This window comes from Manis pentadactyla, chromosome 5, assembly GCF_030020395.1.
Source record: "Manis pentadactyla isolate mManPen7 chromosome 5, mManPen7.hap1, whole genome shotgun sequence".
NCBI classification, from domain to species: domain Eukaryota; kingdom Metazoa; phylum Chordata; class Mammalia; order Pholidota; family Manidae; genus Manis; species Manis pentadactyla.
In genome coordinates, this window is record NC_080023.1 from 165878357 (window position 1) to 165897146 (window position 18790).

The 18790-nt window shown below is 49.7% G+C and overlaps 1 protein-coding gene, 1 long non-coding RNA gene and 1 pseudogene across 6 annotated transcripts in view; 2 read left to right on the forward strand and 1 right to left on the reverse strand.

The window, feature by feature from the left end:
* EYA2 (EYA transcriptional coactivator and phosphatase 2) overlaps window positions 1-18790 on the forward strand; it is a 217088-nt gene that overhangs the window by 196631 nt on the left and 1667 nt on the right. For all 4 annotated transcript variants that reach the window (XM_057503051.1, XM_036902084.2, XM_036902087.2 and 1 more), the window contains 5 exons: window positions 1225-1283; window positions 5921-6081; window positions 9955-10069; window positions 11027-11148; window positions 12924-13024. In XM_057503051.1, coding sequence (XP_057359034.1) covers window positions 1225-1283; window positions 5921-6081; window positions 9955-10069; window positions 11027-11148; window positions 12924-13024 — 558 coding nt within the window. The remainder of the gene's footprint in view (window positions 1-1224; window positions 1284-5920; window positions 6082-9954; window positions 10070-11026; window positions 11149-12923; window positions 13025-18790) is intronic.
* Window positions 1-18790, reverse strand: part of LOC118920741 (uncharacterized) — a 78604-nt gene that overhangs the window by 47217 nt on the left and 12597 nt on the right. The window lies entirely within an intron of this gene.
* On the forward strand, window positions 1439-4295 carry LOC130683902 (40S ribosomal protein SA-like; annotated as a pseudogene).

Here is an 18790-nt window from a genome sequence, read left to right on the forward strand (position 1 = left end):
AATCGGTTTCACTGGGCTCAAGATGTTGATGGGGCCGGCATCTTCTGGGGGCTGTGAGGGAAGAATCTGTGCCTTTTTCGGCTTCCAGGGCCCACTTGTATTTCTTGGCTTGTGGCCTCCTCCTCCATCTTCAAAGCACATCGCTCCAGCCCCCTCTTCCTGTTGTCAAACATCCCTCTGCCTCCAACTTGCAAGGACCCTGTAATTACATGTAGGGCCCACCTGGGTAATCCAAGATATCTCCTCATCCCCAATTCTTCAACTTAATCACATCTGCAAAGTCTCTTTTGCCACTTAAGTTTCCACAGAAATCTTTGCAGGGCTAGTTCCAGCCTCCCACAGTCAGGGCGCCCTAGTTTCACTTGTGGCTGGGTCCAGCAGATCAAATAATGTGATCGGACCCCTCTCTCCAGCTCTCAGACCTACTTTCCTCCAGCAGCTCCAGGATCGGGTTCTCACTGGCCCAGCTTAGACCACGTGCTCATCCCCGAAGCAGGCGCTGTGGCCTCAGGCAGCCTGAGTCTCTCTGATTGGTTGAGCCTGTGTCATGCGCCCACCACCTTCCTCATCCCCTCTTCTTGGTCTTAACTCACATGTGTTAAGGTGTTTCTCCAGAAAGAACAGAAATCTATGGGTGTTGGAAAGCAGCATGTCATTGGAGCCTGTTGCATGGCAAGCCCTTGGAAGTGCTTGATAAATGAGGATCGCAAATCATGGGACACAAAGGGGGACTTGGGAAGGGGTACCTCCAGAAGCTAATACCTGAAGAGGAGAAGGGTCACTAGATGGAGGAGGCAGAAGAGCATTCCCAGCAGAGGAAACACCTTGAACAAGGCAAAGGCTTCCACTACATGGCCAACGTGACCATATTTCCCAGTGTAGCTGGGAACGCAGGGAGGTGGTCCCGTTTTGTGCCTGTCCTCCTGTGTAATACTCACAGCAGCCCCCTTTACGTGCAAAACTGTCTCAGTTTGCATGGCAAATTAATATGGTCACCCACCTACCCCCTTAGAACGAACCTGCTCCTTTGTAGGAAACCACAGGCAAAGAGGGGATGAGAATAAGCCCGAGGTCACCTGCCCTGTCGTGGCAACGCTCGGGCTGGAATTCAGGACTTCTGACTCCGAGGCCATTGCTCGTTCCACCCCTCAGCTCCTAGAGGCTGCACGAGAGTAACCGGTTGTGTTTCTCCCTCTTTTTCTCTTCTTGCCAAATTCTCCGTAGGACTGTGACCAGATCCACATTGATGACGTCTCCTCTGATGATAACGGACAGGATTTAAGGTAGGGATTTGGGGAGTCACGGGCGCCCCTTCTGCTTGGCGAGCGAGCTCGCCTTGCACGGGGAGCAGAGAGGAGGGGCGGGCTGGTTTTCAACAGGAGGTGTGCCTGCCTGCGGCCACAACTGGGCCGTGTGCTTCTCCGAACTCAAAAATCATGACGCAGCCTCTACCCTGCAGCCTTTTCCACATAACCTCTTATCACTGAGGCAGAGATTTACACAAATTCTCTGTGACTCTGCTTAGGTTTATCTCTCTATACTTTCTTTCTGGCCTGCCAAAGTAACTCATGCATATCGTAAAAAAATTCAAACACCACGTCCCATCTTGCCTCCCGGAATCACCATCATTAAGAGTCTGGTATACCTCCTTCAAAGGCTTGATTACATTGATTAGCACATATATATTATTTCATATAAAAGTTGATATAGTCAATACTCAAAACAATATTTCTTGAATGAATAAGTGGTACGTCTGGTTTTGAGGGGAAAACACTCCTAGGACATGGATTCTGGAAATAAGGTACCCAACCACTTGGAACAAGACAGCTTTCAGAGGAACGTAGCAGGAATGTTCCAAGCCTGCCCCCGAGGAGACTTTATAAAAATAGAACCATAGCTAATCTGTGCTTATATTATCACAATTCAATGCCTCTTGGCCCACCAAAAATAATACTAGACCAAATAATGTTTTGATTACAGTCGTCGTAACTTCACTTAGTGTCTGCTTCCTGGGTGTGTCTTCCAACTTGCTCCAAAAAAAAGAAATCAGAGTTGCTGTTACTGAGCCCTATGCGTCTTTTCAAAGCCCAGCACAATTAGAGGTGATAGGCGGGCAGGCGCCTGCTTCGTTTTAATCTGCTCTTCAGAAAACCCCTTCCTGCAGTCAAGAGCAAGGCTACCGGGCCAGCCAGGAGTTCTCGATTTATGAAATAAACCCCAGATCGAGGTTAATTGTGTCCTTTCCATGAAGTCATCCCTGGGAACCATTTTCCCTTTCAAGTCAATGAGCAACCAGGGTTCCATTTTTATAGTTTCCCCTTTGGCTGGCTGACTTGGAATTTAGAGCAATGTTCTTTTGAGCCCTGTCTCATGCTGAGCTGTTCGGTACCTCCTTCAAGAATCCACAATTCAAGGGTGTTCTTCCCTTAGCAACCAAATTCCCCATTTATTCATTCAGGAACTATCTCCTGAGTACCTGCCAGGCGCTGGTACCAAGAAGCAAATGCCCCTTCTTTTGTTTTTTCAGTTGACAGTAAAAACCAACCTTGGTAACGCCCCTTGCTTTGCGCCGCACCCTGTTGCAGATGCTCTCCGTGGACTAGCTCATTCATCTTCACACTTACTAACCAGGACCTAGATGCTTTTATCATCATCCCCATCTCACAGTTGGGGAATTGGAGGCACAGAGAGGTTAAGTAATCCACCAGCCTCACCCAGCGGGTGAGTGGGAGAGGCAGGAGTCCCTGCCCTCCACCTCTTGGAAGAACATCCAGACATCTCCCCTGAATGTCCTGTGAGTTTATAGTCACCCTAAATGTTGTTTTTAAAAAATAAATTATCTAGCCCTTTCGTACTACCCAGGAAGGGGTCCATAGGCATTGTTCTGGGTTCCCAATGTAATTTAAAGGGAAATTTCCACAAAGTCCGGCATCCTTGATGTCTTGCAAATGAAGGAGGAAGGTGTCCTCACATGCCTTGCAGAAGGAACCCACTCAGGTGGCACCAACCCTGACTCCAAATGGAACAGTACATGTACAAAAGGAGTGTTGGCATCTACATCATAAATCTGAAGAGAACCCGGGAGAAACTTCTGCCAGCAGCTCGTGCCATTGTGGCCACTGAAAAGCCGGCTGATGCTGGTGTCATATCCTCGAGGAATCCTGGCCAGCGAGCGGTGCTGAAGTTTGCAGCTGCCACCAGAGCCACTCCTCTTGCTGGCTGCTTCGCTCCTGGAATGTTCGCTAACCGGAGCCAGGCAGCCTTCTGGAAGCCGAGACCTCTGGTGGCTGCTGATCCCAGGGCCAACCCCCAGCCTCTCGTGGAGCTCTGTGTGAACCTGCCTACGATCACTCTTTGTAAGACGGACTCTCCTCTGGGCTGTGCAGACACTGCCATCCCTGCAACAGGGCTCCCTCAGCGGGCCTGACATGCTGGATGCTGAGCTGGGGTGTTCTGGGCATGCGTGGCACCATCTCCTGTGAACACGCATGGGAGGTTGTGATCTCTGCTTCCTCAGAGATCCTGGAGGGATGGAAGAGGAAGGGCAGGCCCCTGGGGAGAAGGCTGTGGGCAAGGAGGACTGTCAGGCGGAATGGGTGGCTCCTGCTCCCACATTTCCTGTCCTCAACCCAAGGTCACAGATGGGCCTGGAGGTACACTGGGGCTCCCTGTGTCCAGCAGTTCCCTCATGAAGACCGCAGCGCTCAGCCCAAGCTCACCACCAAAGATGGGCCTGCAGTTTCAGTGCCCAAGCCATGAATGGGCAGGAACCCACCGAGTGGTCTTAAACTGTTCCTCCATAGTAGCCTAAAATCAAAATAAGGTTGATGGAAAATAAAGTTCCTAAAACAATAAATAATCTAGCAAGATGGAAACCTCTACAGTAGAGAGGAAGGAGGATCAAAGTATAGGTTCTGGAGACAAGGGGATGTGATCAGGGTAAGTTGTATTGCCTCCTTCTTATCAGGTTAAGAATGTGCTAGAAAAGCGCCCAGCACAAGTGAGTCCTTGAGAAAAGGCCCTCTGCCCTGTGGTGAGGTGTTGTCTGCTCCTTTTACCAGTTGGTAAATAATCTCATTTATCTTCAGCCCCTGGTCATCACCACCCAAGGCGGCAGCTGAGGAGGGAGAAGGAACATGTCTGGTGATAAACCCACTGACGTCTGTCATGGGGAAGAGGAAGTTTTTGTGCAAACAAGTATTGGAACAGCCATACTGTCTTCTCCATGGGTCTTAAAATTTAAGTAATTCAGTAAAGAACAGAGAAGAAACTTACAACCACCTCTATTCGCAATCTTGAACTAACCACTTTCTGACATTATGACTTTCTTGCGTCCAATTTTTTACACACTCACACTCACAGATACGTCTATGAAAAATGGCACAGGTGAATGTGCGTGGGGGGTGTGTTTAGATGGACCTGTAGGCGAGAATTTAAGGCTGTCTGAAGGACTTCTGTCGGCCTGGTGGTGTCTGTGTGACTGTCTGCACAGCCTGCAGTGGAGGCAACACTGGCGGCTGCTCATGTCCTCCTGGCCTGCCTGCCAGGAAGCCCCAGGGCGAAATTTCCTGTTGAGGGTGGGACTTCATTCAAGGCATTTCTGTGGCCCCTGCAGAGTTGTTGCCACACCAGATCCTCTTCCCTGGGAGGAGTTTTCCACCCAGGCAGCAAGGCCTGGCCTCTGCTCAGAGACAGGCCGAGCCCAGGCACCGAAGTGGTGACAGCAGCAAGTCCCATCCCTCTGTGCTCTGGCACCCGGCATGCCACCCTCCTGGCCCTTCCCACTCTTTAAGTTCCCTCTCACTCTGCCACAGGGGTGGCGTTAACCAGAGGCACTTGAGGTACAATTTCCAAGGGGTGTTTCATTCCTATTGCATTGCATCTTCTAAAAATATATATAATGTCTCTCTTTTTCCGCTCTTAAACTCATCATAGAAAATCCAGAAATAGCAAAAATAGATCAGAGAGAAAAACCTCAGCCACACTCACGCCCTGCGACAGCCCGTGGTTCCGCACTGACTCGTTTCCTTCTGGTCTTTCTCTGAAGAGACTTTCATCTCCTAAGTGTTTGGTCCTACTTCACGCACTCTGGGTGGTACTTCCCCGCAGCTCCATGGCGTAAGCAACACGCCTGGGAATTGGCAACCCTGTACAAAGCCTCTGGTGCAGGCTGCCTCGGAGGGCTGGGGCTTGCATTCTCGCAGGCTAGTTGCTGTGGGTGGTAAATCGCCCACATGTTCCCCATCTGGTTCCCAGCTGCCACTTTTGTCATTAACTTCGTGTAACATTCTGACTTGTCACCCATCTACGTGTGGAACTTCCTAGCCCGGAATGCTCCCTTCAGGGTGGGGAATTACATCCACAAATCGACTCTGCCTACTTGAACAAGTAAAACATTTTAAATAGGGAATCTCTGTGGAAAGATACGGAGATAGATGCTCACAGAATGGGAGAAATGGGTGAGCAGCCCAGCCTCCTGGGGGGATGGGAAGCAGGACAGATGTGGGGGTCAAAGGAGTGGGAACTGACACCTTCTTCTGGACCCTTCTGTTAGGATGAACCAACTCCATCTCCTTTTGGAATTCCCAACTTCAAATTCTAAAGGGAGAGAGGCTTCCCCTTGCTTGGCCACTGCATGCAAGGGGTGGGGATAGCGCCCTCCAAAATAGAGATGTTATCTCATACCAAAAGAAAGGAAAATGGATGGTGATTAGGCAAGAGTAAAAGATGCCTCCATCCTCTGGGAAGCTAATTCAAGCTACAGTCCTGCTCCTCCAAGTGCACATTCGGGGGCTTGGATGCCCTAAGCCCCAACCCGTGTCACAGGGGGCCTGTGGTCCTCTGGAGAGGAGCCTCCCACCCCCACTCCCTACACTAACGGTGTCTCTTCTCCACCCCCATCCCCCTTCCCTGTCCCCAGCACATACAACTTCTCGGCTGATGGCTTCCACAGTTCAGCCCCGGGAGCCAACCTGTGCCTGGGCTCTGGCGTGCACGGCGGCGTGGACTGGATGAGGAAGTTGGCCTTCCGCTACCGGCGGGTGAAGGAGATGTACAACACGTACAAGAACAACGTAGGCGGTGAGTGGGCCAGAAGAGGGCCACCCCAGGGGCCAAGGCCTGCCTGTGCAATTGCAGCAAGGATGGACGTGTCACTCGCATCACTCCTGCTCTGCACCAGGCATTGCTCTGAGAGGCTTATCCCTGCTAGCTCCCTCACTGCAACCCTCGGGACGCCCACTGGAAGAGGCACTAGTATTTCATCACCCTCGTTTTGAGGGGAGGACGCTGAGGAGTAAGAGAAGCATCTTGCCCGAGATTATACAACCCACCGATGGTGGGGGTGGGCATGGGAGGTAGGCCCCTCCCTCATGTCTCAGCCACAACAGTGGTTCTCCAAGTGTGGTCTTCGGACCAGCGGCATCAATGCCACCTGGAGACTTATGGGGAGCACAGATGCTCTGGCCCCACCTCAGACCTGTCAGATCTTAAGCTCTGGGGTGGGCCTGGCCATCTGTGTTTTAACACGTCTTTTCACACACAATTCTGATGCTCGCTGGAGTTGGGGACCAGTGGCTTCAGCCTTCACTGCTCAGACTGTGGTCTGTATCCAGCCACATGAGCATCACCTGGGAGCTTGTTAGAAATGCAGACTCTCGGGCCCCACCCCAGGCAACTGAGTTAGAATCTGCATATTTAACACAATTCCCATGTTATTCGTGGAAACTAGAGTTGACACCAAACTAGACATCACTGGTTCTAAACTTGGCTCATATTGGAACCAGCTGAGGAGTTTCCAATTCCGATTTTCTTGGCCTGGCTGCAGCCTGGACGTTGAGGTTCATGGAGCCCCCTGGGCGGCGCTAACGTGCGGCCAAGGGGAAAGCTCCAGCTTTAGTAGCAAGAGAGCATGGGTTCACACAAGGAATGAGACGTCTGGAAGGGGCTAGAGGCACCGCTGGCTCAGCAGCGGCCAGGCCCTAGATCACTCTTGCTGCCATTCTCTAGGCCAGTGGTTCTTAGGAGGAGGTGGTACTGCGTCCCCACCAAGGAGGCATTTGGGGGTGTTTTTGTCACAGCGTCTGGAATCAGCTGCTGGCCCACAAAGGGAAGAGGTTTGAGTAGGCAGCCAATGACGTCCACCCTATACACCTTGGCCCCAAAGCTTTTAGGGCCCCCCCCCTTCCCAGGAAAGAGTAGAGTCCCAGGCAGAATTTAGGGTGTCAAACTGGGCAGAATGAGTTTCCAGTCCCAACGTGCCACTTTCCAAGCTCTCTGCACCTCTGTTGCTAAGCCTATGAAGTGGGGATAAGAATAATTCTGCCTCCCTGGGTTGTTGAAAGGTTAATGTTAATCTATGCCCAAGTCATGGTATATAGCAGGCACGCAGCACCTGGTAGCATTTATCACTAGTTCCTTTGAGTTTTGCTTGGGAGTCTTCCGGGCTCTGCCATCTCTTCTGCTGGCCTGGATAGACCGTCAGGTCTTGGGGACAGATTTTCCATCTTGTCCATGGCTGCGGTCCTGATAACAGCCCAGGCAGTAGCTAATGTCTGCTCAGCGCTTACTCTATGACCGGCTCCCTTAGGAAAGCTTTTCATCTAATTCGCTCTTTTGCTGTTAACCTTACCAGGTAAGTGTTTTTATCATCTGTGTGTGTGAAGGGGGAAACTGAGATCAGAGAGGGTAAGCAACCTGCCCAGCACCCTACCGCACAGGCAGCAGAGCCGCCAGGGAGTCCCAGGTCCCACCTCGGCCCGCACTCCGTGGCCTCTCACATCCACAGCCTCTGTTGACTGCCGGAGTGAAGCAGAGAGCTTCAGGCCATCCCCCTGCTTGCTCACCCACCTCTGCAGGGAGAGAGGAGGGACCGGTGTGCCAGGGACAGGGGAGACAGGGAGGGAGCCGGCCGACGGAGGCCATCTGCTGCCTGAGCAGGTTTAGTGCGGCAAACACCCAGGGCTCTTTCAGACTGCTTTGCTCCCTCTTAGGCTGAGGGGCTGAGGGGCTGAGGGGAAGCCCCAGCAGGGCCACAGGCACGGAGCACACAGCTGGCAGGCTGAGGTCCTGCCCCCACTTCTCACAGCTTCGGCCGGCTCCCTCCGCCACCCTTCCCCGCCCCAGCTGTTTCTCTGTCACCGGCCTCCAGCCTGGGGGGGCTCCCAGGATTCCCAGGGTTTTAGAAGATGTGCTCAGAAGAGAGACTTCTGCAGCACACAGGATGAAGGCCAAAAACGCTCCATAAGTCCATCTCTGGAAGCAGTGGTTAGGTTCAGAGGCCTCTGCCTGATTTCATGCCTTCCTCTGCCATGTCCTGGGTAATCCTCAGCAGGTTACTGAACCTCTCTGTGCCTCAGTTTTCTCATGTGTAAAATGGGGATGATGCTGCCCAACTCACAGGATCAATGTCAGGATAATGTGAATTAATATGTGGAAGGTGCTCAGCCCAGTGCTGCCGCACGTAGGCACTTCATAAATGCTGCTCTTATTACCTGGGGAAGGAGACCAAGCCTGGAGGAAATGCTGCAGGTAGGAGGCAAACAGTGATTGGAAGTACACTTCCCAGCAGATACAAAGTGGGAGTGGTTGACCAGCTAGCTACCCATGGCACGTATGTGGGGAAGCCTTCTGCAAACTGTAAAGTGCTGTGCCCCTAACAGTTTGGGTTGCTACTAAGGACCCCAGCTAAGGGGCTGTAGGGAAGGTGAAGAAAGAAAGGAAAACCAGAGGCCACCTACAGCATTTTGTCTCTGTGACTTCATTCTCCTCAAACAAATACTGACTGAGCACCAACCACATGCTGGCCCCTGCTATAGGGGCTGGTACCGTGGTGGTGAACAAGACTGACTTGGTCCCCACGCTGATGGAGCAAATAATCAATGGTCAAGGCAGACATCAAACATGTCATCACACAGATACGTTTTTAAATTACAGTTGTGACAAGTGCCTATGAAGTAGAGGTACAGGGAGGGTTTCAGATAGAGAGACCTGACCAGGAAGGGCCTTGCAGAGTGACGTTTAAGACGAGGGTGAAGGATTTAGCCTGGCAGAATGGGAAGATGAGGTCAGAAGAGTGGTCCAGGTTCTGAAATAAGATGTGCAAAGTCCTGAGACAGGAACATACCTGATGTTTCAAAGCACCAAGAGGAGGCCCCTGGGGTTGGAACAGAAGGCCATCCATGCAGTGGTTAAGAGATGAGACTGGCAACTCGGTCAGGGCAGGGTTACAACTGTGGAGTCTGAATTGTACCTTAAGGGCCCTAATGGCTGGGAAAATGACAATCGGGTTTAGAAACACCAGAGTGAGCTCTGAAGTTCCGCTCCTGCCTCCGTGATTCCCTCCCTGCAGTGAGCAAGTCAGTTGACCTCACAAAGCCTGTTTCCCTACCTGACTTACACAGTGTTACATGTCAGTTATATCTCAGTTTTTAAAAAAGAGTGTCCACCTCTAGGGTTGCTGTGAGAATAAATGAAATAAATCATCCTGAAAGCACAGGGACCTGCACATAGCATGCACTAAATGATGTCTTTTTTATTTTATTATTAATTCTTGTCTCTACTGTAACAGTATAAGCTCTATAATCCACATGGTTTGTTCATCTGTGTGTGTTCAGTGCCATTACAATACTGAACACATAGAAGGCACTCCTGCTGAATTATTTGTTGATGGATGGATGAGTAGATGATCAGATGATGGATGGGTAGGTGGATGGAAGGATGGATGGATGGATGGATGGATGGATGGATGGATGGATGGATGGATAGGCAGATGAGTGGGTGGGTAGAAGGGTGAGTGGGTGAATGAATGAATCAATCAGTGGATAAGATTAAGAGCACTTGGGTGTCATCTGATATGAAACATCAAAGTACAGTTGATAGACTCCCCTATCCTAACTCTATCCCCCCAGACCTCTAAAATGATAGCTCCCCAATCTTTATTTTCTTTGTCCATAGGGTTGATAGGAGCACCCAAAAGAGAGACCTGGCTACAGCTCCGAGCCGAGCTGGAAGCTCTCACCGACCTCTGGCTGACCCACTCCCTGAAGGCACTAAACCTCATCAACTCCCGGTAGGTGGGAGCCCCGTTTTCCTTTGTGCCTCTGAACTTTCTCCCATTTGAGAGTAATGGCTTCTTCATTGCCACATTTGGGGAATGGGGCTCTCCAAATTCTCACTTTCATAATTCCCAGACATTTGATGAAGTTCGGGTGTACAAGGCACCGTGACCTCTTGTAACCTGAGCTGAGCAAATAGCTGCAGAGACTTATCAGGGCCCAACAGACCTAAAGACCTTTGTACGTAGGTCCATCTTGTCCCATCCACTCTTGCATGTAACACCTACAAGTCACAATATTGTCCTCTGAAATGTCACAGATCATTTGGTGAGTACTTGTTGACGTAGGGAGGGTCCAGTTTCATTCTGGGCCTCCCAAGAACTTGCCTTTTCCTCTTAAGTAAGATCATCTAGGCCTGGAGAACAAATTACTCCTCTGCACTACCATCTAAAAACCTTGTGATCCAACTTATGAATGGTTACAAAATGACAGCCCACGAGCAGAAGCCACCCTCCTCATGTGTTCTGTTATATACTTTGTCCCAAAGACTGGGAAAGTGAATCCACAGCTCCCAGTGTCTAGGTTCTGTAAAATATCAGAAATGGCATGTGCTCTCCAGTTTGCCCCAGTCCCCACCTATCTCTGCTGTCCTATACTTCTTCCATATCACTCATTTACATTATCAGTAGGCCCCTGCAGCCATTTAAGTGTGTGCCCCTTGCAATAAACATTTTCCCTTTAGATAAGAAAAGTATTACATTCAAATCACATTTCAATGTCAGGCTGGCTTCATGCTTGAAAGAAAAGAGCAGCTGGAGGATCCTTGGGCCCTACCCTTCCCAGAAGACAACTTAACCAGGGCCTCCAAACCCCACTAGAATTCCTCCCGACTCCTGGCCCACGCTGCCAGGTGAGGAGGCCTAGCCTTGCGGCACTTTGAAGTTCTAACACACAGTCTTCTTTGTCCTCAGGCCCAATTGCGTCAACGTGCTGGTCACCACCACTCAACTAATTCCTGCACTGGCCAAAGTCCTGCTGTATGGCCTGGGCTCTGTGTTTCCTATTGAGAACATCTACAGTGCAACCAAGACAGGTAGGCAGAACCCAGACCTCAGGGTAATGCAGAGAGGGAGGGTGAGGTTAGCTCTCCATCCCGGGTAAGGGAAGCTGAAGAACTTGTCCACGGGCATTACTCAGATCCCCAAAACAACCCCCACAAACCACTTGCTGTAGCCTCTGCCTCTAAAGAAGTTGGTTTAGGCCTGTAGTTTTCCAAAGGGTGTGTATTAGTTTGGACACCTACAAAGCTGCTATAACAAACACACCCTAAATATACAAGGGCTCACATCAGAGTCAAAGCTTATTTCTCCTTCACATGTCAATAGGCCAGAGGTGAGTGATGCTGGCTGGTTGGTGACTCTGCCCTCATAGTCACCCAGGAAGCCAAGTCCTTCCCATTTTGTTTTTCCATCACCCCCTGTGTTTTTTTTTTCATTCATGTGATCAACTCAGAGTCCTGACACATCATCATTCCAGCCTCCATGCAGGGAGAAAAGCAGGAGTCATTCATGTCCAACACATTAAAGCCAAGACCCAGACGGGACACAGGTTACTTCTGCTCCCTCCTGCTGGCCCCAGTTCTGTCACGTGGCCATGGCTAGTTGCAAGGGAAATGCAGGCGATGTCACCCCTCTCTGCCTCAGCTTCTTAGTGTGTAGAATGGATGATCAAAATACCTCTAAACAGAGGACAAAGTTAAATAATGTGTGTAAAACATGTAGCAGTTCCCAGCAGAGCACAAGTGCTCAACTGTAAGAGCAGTCTTACTGTTATTGTAACTCCTGTGCTCATCTTTAAGGCAGTTCACCAACCCTGAGCCTCTCACCAACCCTGGGTTTATCTCTAAAATGGGGATCAGATTCATTCCAATTTCATAACAATTGCTGTGACAGTTAAATGAATTAGTGTAAGTCGGTGGTTCCCCATGGAGGAAGCGGGGGGCAGTTTGCCTCCCAGGGGACATTGGGCAACATCTGGAGACATTTTTCATTTCCAAACTAGAGAAGCTGCTACAGTGGTCTGACGGGTAGAGACCAGAGATGCTGCTAGACACCCTACAGTGCCTACAGCGCCCAGGGGAGCCCCCACAGCCGCGAATTATCCAGCCCAAAATGTCAATAGGAGCAAGGCTGAGAAATCCCGGTGTAGGTAGAGCTTAGCAGAGTGCCTAGGACACAGTGAATTCAATGAGAGAAAGCTATTATTATCGCTCTTTTCATTAACTATTATTATGGTTACTAAACTTGCTGACACAATCAGGATGAGCTAAGATCTGAATCCAGTGGGCTTGGACTGATGCTCCTGCCCAGGCACCTGGGAAGAAGGAAAACAGGAAGAGGTGGTCATCAACAGGCAGCAAGAAGAACGTACAGGGGAGGCGTCCTGACAGTCAGCTCTGCCACCAGGCAGCCTCCCCGGGGGCGTGTGAACTCTGGCACCTCTGCTTCCTAACTCTGGGGTGTGGCCACATCACTTCACCTCTCAGAGCCTCGTGTCCTCTTCTGTAAAATGGGTCCAGCACTCCTACACCAGACAGCAGCATGGACTGGAGAGCTGGTGTCCAGCCCCTGCAATGCTGTCTGTCCTGCTGTGTCACCCTGGGCAAGCCACTGAACCTCTCTGTGCCTCCGTGTTGTTGCCTGCCACGTGGGGGTGGTGACAGTGCATGCCTCAAACGTTTGAGGATGAATGGTTAATACCTGGTGCTTCCGTGGGCAGCGGCTCACAACGGGCAGTGCCATTCCCCACCATGGCACGGTAGGTCCTCACGTAGTGTCTCTCCTTCCTTCCTTCCTTCCGGGTGTGCAGGGAAGGAGAGCTGCTTCGAAAGGATAATGCAGCGATTCGGCAGAAAAGCCGTCTACATCGTGATTGGCGATGGTGTCGAAGAGGAGCAGGGAGCAAAAAAGGTACTCCATCCGTCTCCGGGGCTGACTCTCCCTCCTTCTCGAGCCCATCTCATGGTTTTCAAGGGCTCTTTACACGGATTTTCTCCACCTTCGCATTGTTGGCTGGGTCCCCTGCTTCCTGGGCTCTTTGCTTGCAGGTCCATTCCCATTTGCAAATCGCCGAAGCATCCTGACTAATTTCCTTCTGCAAATCCCCCTTCGTTGTTTGGCTGCCACCCCGGGAGCCCTGGATTGTCTCTAGGACAACTGCTCGGGAGCCCAGAGACGCCCTGTCAGGGCAGGCTCGTGGGGGGGTTAGGAGGGAGGCCGTGCACGTGTGTGCGTTTTATTTAATACTTAATGATCATATGTTCCAGGAACTCTTCCCAGTTAATAAAGACAGCATTAAGCTAATGAAAAGGAAAATCCTGGATTTGTGATCTTGAGCCCAAGAGGAGAGGGGCAGGGGGTTCTGGTGGCCACAGCTCTCTTCCTGGAAAAGAAACAGCTGCCGAAGTCCTGGCTCTGGACCTGTCAACAGCATCCCAGAGAGCCTGCCGCTGCCCACCCAGAGGCCTGGGAAGTGGATTGTTAATGTCACAGAGCTTAATTTGGGGGACCTGGTTTCCCCTTTCCCTCCCCAGCAACAGATTCCAAGAAAATGCAAAAATGTTTAGGGTCTCAGTGGATGAAACCTACAAGAAGTGAAAGGCTTTAGGTTTCTGAGTGAGAGGCTAGGGACAGGGAGCTTAGGAGGCTTTGCATATACTATTCCCTCCACCTGGAAGGCTCCTCCCCTTTCGCAGCTCTTCCAGAATCATCCTTTAGGCCTCACCTTCAGCAGCACTTCCAGAGAGAAAACTTCCTTGGTCAGCTCCTAGTCTGATATTCCAGCTAGATCAGTGACTCTCTGTCCATATTCTTTTTCCAGGGCATTGTCCCCTCTTGTCACGAAAGAATTACCTGTGTGATCAGTAGCTTAATCACAGACCCTCCAGCTAGTGTGTAAGCTCTGTTAGCTGTGCACCTATATGTGCCAACCACTAGTGCAGGCACTGGGGATCTACAGTGAGCAGGACAGGGCTCTCAGCCCACAGCCGGGGACAAGCAGTAAACACATAATTGACATGCATGTCAGGTGGTGCTTTGGGAAAAAAAAGCAGAGAATGGGAACAGAGGGGACTTGGGACAAATTGCAAGTGTAGGCAGTGGTCAAAGCAGGCGTCACTGTGAGGCGACATCTAACCAAAGATGGAGGAGAGGGGGTGGGCCGAATGGGTCATCAGAGGGAGGGCGTTTCCAAGAGAGAAACCAAGAATCTCAAAGGTCTGAAAACTGGAGCTCCCACAGGAAGCCAGACTGAACCACAGTGGTGGGCAGTGGCAGGAGGTGGGCTCGGGAAGGGACCTGGAGCCACCCAAAGGACTTCAGTTTTGACTTGAGCACTTCTTCTGAAAGTAAATTGATGTAGAGAGAAAAATCTTAATAATAGTAATAGCAGTGATACACAAAGATATGGCCAAAGCAGGGGCATGAATCACGTGAATTACCGTCTGACTTCCTGTGTTCCAGAAATACTATGCCAGGTCAAGAGTGTGATCTATGTGATGAGACTACCTGAAGTCCACTGTCAGGGTCAAAGGGGGATTCTAGAGCCCCCCATTCCTTCTTTCAAGTTTGGATCTAACTGAAAACTCTCCCTAAGCATGTGACAGCCATCAAAATAGATCTTTGCTTCTATCAAAGTTGCATGGGAGAACCAGGCTTAGGCCCAGGGCTTCCGGTGCCCCTGTACCTGCCCTCTGGTTCCCACCTGGAAAATGACAGGGTCTCCTATGGAGCGGTTGCTGCCATCTGCCAGCCGTCTCACCATCAGAGAAGTTTTGTTAGGGCAGCATAGCAGATGTTTTGAAATGACCTCTACTATCCTGAAATGAAATACTTATGGGTCATATGACCTGCACATAGCTGTGATGTCCAAAAGATCGATACCTAATGGTACTATCAAAGAAAAATAAAGGGAGACTCATTTATCCTCAAAACAGCGTGTGCTTCAGTACATAAATGTTCAGACACAAAACCCCAGTGCTCTCACCCAAATGTGCTGTGGCTGCGAGGGGTCCCAGCAAACAAGTGGACACAGGTGTGCATTCCTGCCCATTCACGACCCAGGTGAGGTGCTGCAGCTGTAACGTGATTTCTCCAACTGCTAACTCAGGGAGAGGTTCTGAATTAAACACAATACAGACTTCCCTGGATTGACACAGCATTTGGACCCCTGGAAGTTCAGGTCTTATTAAAAACATGCAAAAGATAACTCTATATACGACATGTAAAATGTTACGAGTCCAGCATCCAGGCTCAGGCTGTTAGAAATGAGTTTGTACATTTGAAAACCATTCAGGCCCAAGGTGTGTGGCATGAGGCAAGACATCTGTCCCCACCTGCTGTGCCCCCAAATCATTATAATAGTAAAAAATCTTACCTCTATTAATCTCCACAATGACTCCTAGGGAGCAGGCTTTTCCCCCTTTGAGAACTGCTGGTCTGGGCTCACTCTCCTGTTACAGGGTCATTTTATTTAATCCTCAAATTCCCCTGCAAAGTGGACATTGTTCCACTTTATTTTGTAAAGGATGGATTTGAGACTCAGAGATGTTAGTTAATTTACCTAAGCTTACGGAGCTGATCCATCAAACTGATGTGTTTTGCTTCAAACACCTGGCAGGAAGGGAGGCGGACTTAGGAGTCTCAAACACTGTCAGTCTGTACCCCTAAGCTGGTCAGACAGGATTGGAGTCCACCAAAGACTAGGGTGCACACACCCCCAGATACTGAGCTCCCCTAAAAACTTCTGCCTGTGTCTGAAGCAGCAACCCCAGCCCATTAGTGAAAAACGCTGTATGCCAGCAGCTCTCCTGGCCTGATGGATGGGAGTCATTAGCCCAGGCCACTGGACACCTGAGCAGCATGAAATATGGTGATAGGACAGGAGCTTTGACTGTTTCAGCTGACAGTGTTGTTAATATCTCCACTTTAGTGGGTCATTTGTCTCTTCCTCTCCACAGGTGGTAAATCCACCTGTACTCTAGAGCCATCAGGCCTGGGATGGAGGCGGCTGAGACATTCTCGTCCACCTTTGCTCATTTCCTCCCAGAAAAATGAATTACATTCTTTAAAGAGGGACAGGATGGGCCTGGCAGCAACCAGAATCCACCTTTGCAGAGAAAGGAAGGCCTGGCTGGGGAGGAGAGGGTGGAGGAGCTGGGGTAACTGGAAGACATTCAGGAGTTAGCAATCTGTTGCCCATGATAGATGGAATTCTGCTTCCTTTGAGCAAAAGGGAAAAATATGTATTCATTGAGGACTTTGAGAAGCTCCCATTCCCTCTTTTCCTTCCACCTTTCCTCGTTTCATTCCCTCTGTGAATATTTCCTGAGCACCTACTATGTTCCAGGAGCCATGCAATGCGCAGTGAATATGGCACTCCAAGCACAAACCCTCCTCAGGGCCTTTGCACTTACTGTGTCTTCTGCCTCACCTACCTCCCTCACATGTTCGTACCTCCTTGTCATCCTCTGGGGCCTACTTAAATATCACTCCTACCCTAGACAGGCCTTCCCTGACCCCGCAATCAAAAGTAGACACCGATCCTCAGCTGCTTTCCCCCCTACCCATCTGTTCTGTTTCCTTCATAGCACTTATCACACGAAGAAATCATCTTGTTTACTTTTAACCTATGGATTTATTATCTGTGACTCCAGTAAGAACCCCATGAGTGTGTACCACCTATACAGAAGGCTTCACTGGGGACACAGCAGTGGACAATTGGACAAAGTCCCTCCCTTCTGGATAATCGCCCCATCTTGAAATCCTTAACTTAATCACATCTGAAAAATCCCTTCTGCCATGTAAAGTGACATATTCACAGGTTTGAGGGATTAGGATGCAGACATCTTTGGGGGACTATTATTCTGCCTGCCACACACCAGAAAGGTAAAGATAAACAATGATACGATGCATTGGCAAAGTAGTAAGTGCAGACCCCCTAGAAGCAAGAAAGGGTTTGATGTGTTGCCAGAGCCAAAGGACACCTGTAGTTTCTAGCCTGTGGGCATAGAATCTCACAGGGCGGCAGAATTACCACAAGAAATCTGGGCAACCATAGTCATCAAGCACCATCTTTTCATTCAGTAAATAATTTAAGGTCAAGGACTGTCTTGAGGAAGTTCAGTATCTTTTAGCTGTGGATAACAGAAAATTTAGGAAATGATGACTTAAACATGCTCACCCAGTAAGATTAGAAGTAAGTGTACCCTAGGTTGTTTCAGTGGGTCAAAATTTCATCAAGAGTCCCTTTCCATTATTTTGCTGTACCTTTCTAACCATCTTTGGCTTTTTATTTTGTTTTGTTGCCTCATGGTCTCAAAATGGCTGCCACAGCTCCAGGCACTACATACTAACATGACAGCATCCAAATAGGAAGGGAAAGTAAGGAGGGAACAGTTCTCCCAGGTGGCTCCCCTTAATCATTGAGGAAAACCTTACCCAGAAGCCCCCAGCCAATCTCCTCATTGGCTTTAATGGGTCACAAGTCAGGAAGGATACAGGACAATTCCCTAGCAAACAAGGCTGGGGCTGGGCTTGTCATAGTTTACTTAGAAGGTCATAAATCATCCCCTGTATCCTGGCACAGAGCTGTCAAATTCAGGTTCCGGAAGCAAGAAAGGAGAAACTCAAAAAGCAACAACTTTAGCTAATGATTAAACTTTTCAGCGATAAAAATACAGTGAAGTTTCTTTCCTAGAGCCCGACATGACCTCTGCGTGCCTCAGTCTCCTCATCTACAAAATAAGATAGAAATAGCGCCTCTCCCAGAGGATCTTGATGAGGCTAGATGAGGTAACGTATGTGAAGTGTTCAGCACAGTGCATGGCACACAGCAGACACTTAACAGTGTGCCACACTGGCAATGATCATACTTATTACTGGCCTGCCAGTAATTCAACTTTGGTTAAGTCAATTTTCTTTTCTTCTTTCCCCCACTTGGAAAAGGTATTTTTGGTTTTGTTTCTAGGTTTTTTTTATTTTGGTGTTGCAATGAGAGTAAACAGAAAGCTCCCGACACAGGGTCTGGTTCAATAATAGTTCAGTTCAAAGATGATTATTTAAAACATTGGGTATCAGCTTACACAGTGAAACCCAAATTCTGCATCACAGTACACAGAAACTTTAATCAACCAGCCTTTCTCCAACCCTCACCCTTCCACATATAATGCACACGCACACACACACACACACACACTCACATGCACATATGCACCATGCACAACCACTTGCATGACTATATTCCCAAGTCACCCTCCCCTGGCGTCCTTGCATTTCTTCCTTGGCCCACCCAGGGATGCTCTGCCTGGAACACACGTCCGTCCAGCTCCCTGCCAGCTGGGAAACCCTCATTCATCCTTCAATGCTCAGGCCCCATGACTCTTCCTCTGGGACGCCTGGCCTGGCCCCACCCTGTCCTGGGCCACCAAAAGAGGCTGCTTCCTCTTGCTGGCTCCATGACATTTTATTTATGCCTGCCGGATGGTTTATTTGCATCTTCATGGTATAATCTTATTGTTTTCTAAACTTCTGCGTACCCTCCCAAATTCATCCCTCTACCTACACAATTTGCCCCGCAACTGTCCTGTCTCTGTCTACATGTATACAGCTACGTCCTTGTGCATGTGGATAGAATCGTAGTAGCAGCTCATGTTTATCAAGCAGTCAGTATATGTGCCA